The sequence below is a fragment of the Spodoptera frugiperda genome, chromosome 14 (assembly GCF_023101765.2).
Source record: "Spodoptera frugiperda isolate SF20-4 chromosome 14, AGI-APGP_CSIRO_Sfru_2.0, whole genome shotgun sequence".
Classification (NCBI taxonomy): domain Eukaryota; kingdom Metazoa; phylum Arthropoda; class Insecta; order Lepidoptera; family Noctuidae; genus Spodoptera; species Spodoptera frugiperda.
In genome coordinates, this window is record NC_064225.1 from 3,446,621 (window position 1) to 3,451,247 (window position 4,627).

The following is a 4,627-nucleotide window of genomic DNA, read 5'->3' on the forward strand; positions in this document are numbered from 1 at the left end:
TATCAAGCTTACATACGTCATTGTATTATTACAATTACAGGGAATTCCCACCCAATTTTGAGCCCAATCGCAGCCCTCAGAAATAGTTCACATCATATTAAAATGTCTCCAGTGTTCATAGCTTCTAATGGTTTAAAACCAAAAAATCTTCTGCTGAGTAATAACATGTAAACCCCACATAGCATATTGCCGCATCAAAATCTAAATCACACATTATCAATGGTCTAATCTTAAAATTATGACTATTCATTGAGTGTTTTTGAACTTCATTATTTTCCATAAATATATATGTTTACGGTGATCAGTTTATTCTCTTCGCCATATCTATCAAGTACACACGCGTCAAGATGTCACGTTTTCTCATCATTCTAGTAACTAGTTGCGTTTTAGTTTCAAATCAAAGTGAAGCCGCGAGAATATTAGCTGTGTTTCCAATTGCTTCCATCAGCCATCAAGTCGTGTTTCGTCCTATAACACAAGAACTTGTAAGGAGAGGTCATGATGTAACAATCATTACACCAGACCCAGCCTTCCCGAAAGGAGAAACACCGCAAAATTTAACAGAAATCGATGTCCATGATATATCTTACGATATATGGAAAGAAAAGTTTATGTCAACTTCGAAAGGGAAGAAAAGCGATCTGTACCAACATGTGAAAATGTATCTGGAATCAATTGTTTACATGTTTGATGCTCAACTACAAGATGAGAATGTAAGAAATCTGATCGAAGATAAAAGTCAAAAGTTTGATTTGATATTGTTAGAATCTTCAGTGAGAGCTGGTTTAATATTCTCCCACATTTATAAAGCACCAGTGATTATGATAAGTTCGTATGGCGCTAGTTTCGACAACTTTGAGGTAGTTGGTGCTCCAGGTCATCCCTTCCTCTACCCAATTTGCGTTCGTCAAAGACTTCACAATCTCTCTTTGTGGGAGAAGATCACTGAACTATATCTTCACTTCAGAGCAGAAGGAATGGCTTCAAGTAATTATGCTTCAGAAAATGCTATACTGAGAAAACATTTTGGTCCTAATGTACCAAAGATTGAAGAGCTGAATGATAATGTTCACATGCTTTTCTTGAATATTAATCCGATATTTGAGGGCATTCGACCGGTACCACCAACGGTGGTGTTTATGGGTGGACTACATCAGAAGCCAGAAAAAGAACTGCCGAAGGTGAGTAAGCTTTGTATTAAAATTTACCTACTTATTTTGAGATTTTTGCGGTTATTATATACCTATTATTCAGACAGGTTCAAATGATTGAGTTCTAGTAATTAAACTGTGACTTTATGTGTTGCATTTTTTAACCGACTTCCCAAAAAGCAGGAGGTTCTCAATTCAATCTTTTATAAATATATAAAATAAAATCGAGGTTTTTATAGGTAAAAAACAAAAATTTGAGTAATTCTTGTTTTGTTCAACACGAATTATGTAAAAGTAGATCAGGTAAATAATTAGACTAAAACTATAACAATTTCCAATGTTCAATCTTTCCAGGACCTCAAGAATTACTTAGACTCATCTAAAAATGGCGTGATATACCTAAGTTTCGGTACAAACGTGGATCCCACGCAACTGCCACCGAACTTCATACAAACTCTAATTAATGCATTATCAAAACTGCCTTATGACGTATTGTGGAAATGGAATGGCGATGAACTGCCTGGACGGACTGAAAACATCAGAATATCTAAATGGTTGCCACAGTCAGATTTATTGAGTAAGTAATTTGTTTCTATTTTTGTTAGTTATAATGTTCATGAAGCTTAAAAGATTATTAAGAGAGTTTATGGTGATGACGAAAGTTACGTTATCTAAAAGGACAAGACAGGAGACCTATTTTAGTCTTCTAAGTTTAAAAACAAACTGAAAGAGATTCTGTATAAAAAATTCGACTGCATGGTTGGTGCAGTGACTGGGCAACTGGCTGCCGTGCATCGTGTAGAGGGTTCGATTCCCGCACGGAGCAACTCTGTGTAATCCACAAATTGTTGTTTCGGGTCTAGTTGTCGTGTGCATGTGAATTTACTTATATGTTGGTAAATGCACCCACAACACAGGAGGTAAAGATAGTACGGGGCGAAGTTCTAAAAAAAATAAAAAGAATTGTTTAGGAAAAAAGGAATTTTAAACAAAAACTTCAAATAATATCAATAATGTACTTACAGGACATCCCAAAATCAAGCTATTCATAACACAAGGAGGTCTACAATCAACAGACGAGGCTATAACAGCTGGAGTGCCTGTAATAGGTATCCCTATGTTAGGAGACCAATGGTATAATGTAGAGAAGTACATCTACCACAAAATTGGATTAGGTCTTGATATGGAGACAGTTACAGAAGAAGGCTTGATTAATGCTGTTAAAACTATTACCCAAGATGACAGGTAAAGATAAAGTTTTGATGGAATTGTGTGTATGTTTTTATGGTATAAGCCGGTAAACGAGCAGACGGTTCACCTGATGGTAAGCAATCACTACCGCCTATAGACACCCGAAGCACAAGGGGCATTATAAGTGCGTTGCCTGCCTTTTGGGGTTTAAAACTTACGGGATGTTAAAGAAAAGATTTGTCCAAATCTTTCATGATCTATAAAAGAGCATTGTTATTTATTATTTCTTTTTGGATTGACTGCCTCGTTGGTCGAGTGGTTGCAAGTGCGACAGCCGAACAAGGGGTCTCGGGTTCGATTCCCGGGTCGGGCAAAGTATTACTGGGCTTTTTTCGGAAAATTTCTCGGTAGTAGCACGGAGTCTGGAATTGTGTCCAGGATATGGCAAAAGGCTCACCCCCTATTACATGGGACTTTAACACAAAAATGGTGAAAAGTGGGTGTACATTGTATAGCGGCATTACGTGCCGTAATGTGCACCTCTGCCTACCCCTTCGGGGATAAAAGGCGTGAAGTTGTGTGTGTGTGTGTTTTTGGATTGTCTTAACTATCATTTTTTTGGCTCTTAAAAATTTATTTCTTTTAGACTCATGACAATTTAAATCTAAAGCATTTGCTTCATCAATTTCTCCCGCCTTTATTTCACTTACCCATTCAACACCATCTTTCTCATGATTGTGATCCTTCAATCCTGTGTTCCATAGTTACCTCTCATTCTGAATTATTATTATTAGTAATTATATTGCTTTTTCATTTCCAGTTATCGTCAGAACATCATTAAGTTACGCAGTGTGATGCGTGACCAGCCTCAACCTCCTCTAGAGCGCGCCGTGTGGTGGACGGAGCACGTGCTGCGTCACGGCGGCGCGAGACATCTGCGTGGACCTGCAGCCAACATGTCGTGGGCAGAGTACCTCGAACTAGAATTAGTGTTCACTTTACTATTTAGTTTATTAGTTATAATAACAGTATTGATTTTGTCTTTGCGATATGTGTTAAAAGCTTTGCATAGAAACGTTTATCAATACATTAAACTGAAACAAAGCTGATTGTTAATTTTCGTGATTTTGTGTTTTGATATTGCTTTTGTATTATATTATTATGTACGCCCTTAATACTGTTTAGGATTTTGAATAATTTATAGTAATAAAGTATCTACAGCCTACGTATTTATTGTATTTGTTGGTTTATTTTATAATTCAGTCTTTTTACTTTAGTGCCTAAATTTTAGGCAATTTTGCACAAATTGCACTTCCATTAATTGGTTCAATATATTCTCTAATTGTCTTTTTTGGAAATGGGCTGAAATCTTCAAGAAGTGTCGGAAAGATGCTTTTTGGGAGATAGACTATACAATGCAAGATTATTGCCTCAAGTAAAACCAGTAGCAGTGTTGCTACTACCGTTAGCTGTAAAGAGGTATTGGGTCCTAGAACGGCTGTAAATGAACCAGAATTTTAGCTTTTTGAAAGGCAATTAAAATAATGTAAAAGTATTTTATGCATGTACATATTATCTGCTGCAGGGTTAGACATAATGCGGAGCTACGGACTGCCTAGTGAAATACCGAGATTCCGGCTCAAAATACTGAAGTAGTGTTATGTAGTAAAGTCTGACACTCCCTCTCGCTTCACCCAAGGCGGGAAAAATAATCAGATGATTTTCCCCGCTTAAAAAAAGGGATACACTCGATATCAATACGCCTTGGGCAACTTTGACTGCAAAACGCAAATTGAATAAATATTCATTAGAAAATATCAGGCGACTAGTACGGTACTAACAAAATTATAATTTGTTATCATATTCTGTTGATTTTTTCTTGAGATAATAAAGTCTGAGTTGAGTTCAGATTTGTCTGAATGTGAGTTTTTGTAGAAACCTGCGAAAGCGAGTTAATTATTACAGATTCTTTCTACGTGCAAAAGGACAATTACAGGCTGTTTATGATGATGATGATGATGCTAGGGAGTGGAACTCCTTGCCGGAGTCTGTGTTTCCTGATGGGTATAACCTGGGTGTCTTCAAAGCCCGAGTGAATAGGTTGCTTATGGGCAGACGTGCTCCATCGTAGGCCGCATCATCACTTACCATCAGGCGAGATAGCGGCCAAACGTCGGCCCATTTAGTGGAGCGCCTGGGGGTTTTCACCTCGGATTAGAGTTACAGTGAATGAATTAATATGATCGATGTGGGATATCGTTTTTTAATCTATAAATTGCAATGTT

The 4,627-nt window shown here is 37.2% G+C and overlaps 1 protein-coding gene across 1 annotated transcript; it reads left to right on the top strand.

Annotated features, from left to right (window-relative positions):
* The first annotated feature begins 212 nt into the window (after positions 1–212).
* LOC118279416 (UDP-glucosyltransferase 2-like) lies at positions 213–3,580 on the top strand. Its single transcript, XM_035599109.2, has 4 exons — positions 213–1,181; positions 1,506–1,728; positions 2,177–2,396; positions 3,163–3,580. Exons 1-4 carry the CDS (start codon positions 348–350, stop codon positions 3,449–3,451), a joined length of 1,566 nt encoding a protein of 521 aa, XP_035455002.2. The 5' UTR covers positions 213–347; the 3' UTR covers positions 3,452–3,580.
* The last annotated feature ends 1,047 nt before the right edge of the window (positions 3,581–4,627 follow it).

What these genes read in the sequence shown, in the direction of transcription:
- LOC118279416 (XM_035599109.2), top strand. Translation starts at nt 348, where the DNA reads ATGTCACGTTTTCTCATCATTCTAGTAACTAGTTGCGTTTTAGTTTCA. An exon ending in CAGAAAAAGAACTGCCGAAG is followed by an intron (nt 1,182 to 1,505) that starts GTGAGTAAGCTT and finishes CAATCTTTCCAG; the next exon opens with GACCTCAAGAATTACTTAGA. An exon ending in GCCACAGTCAGATTTATTGA is followed by an intron (nt 1,729 to 2,176) that starts GTAAGTAATTTG and finishes ATGTACTTACAG; the next exon opens with GACATCCCAAAATCAAGCTA.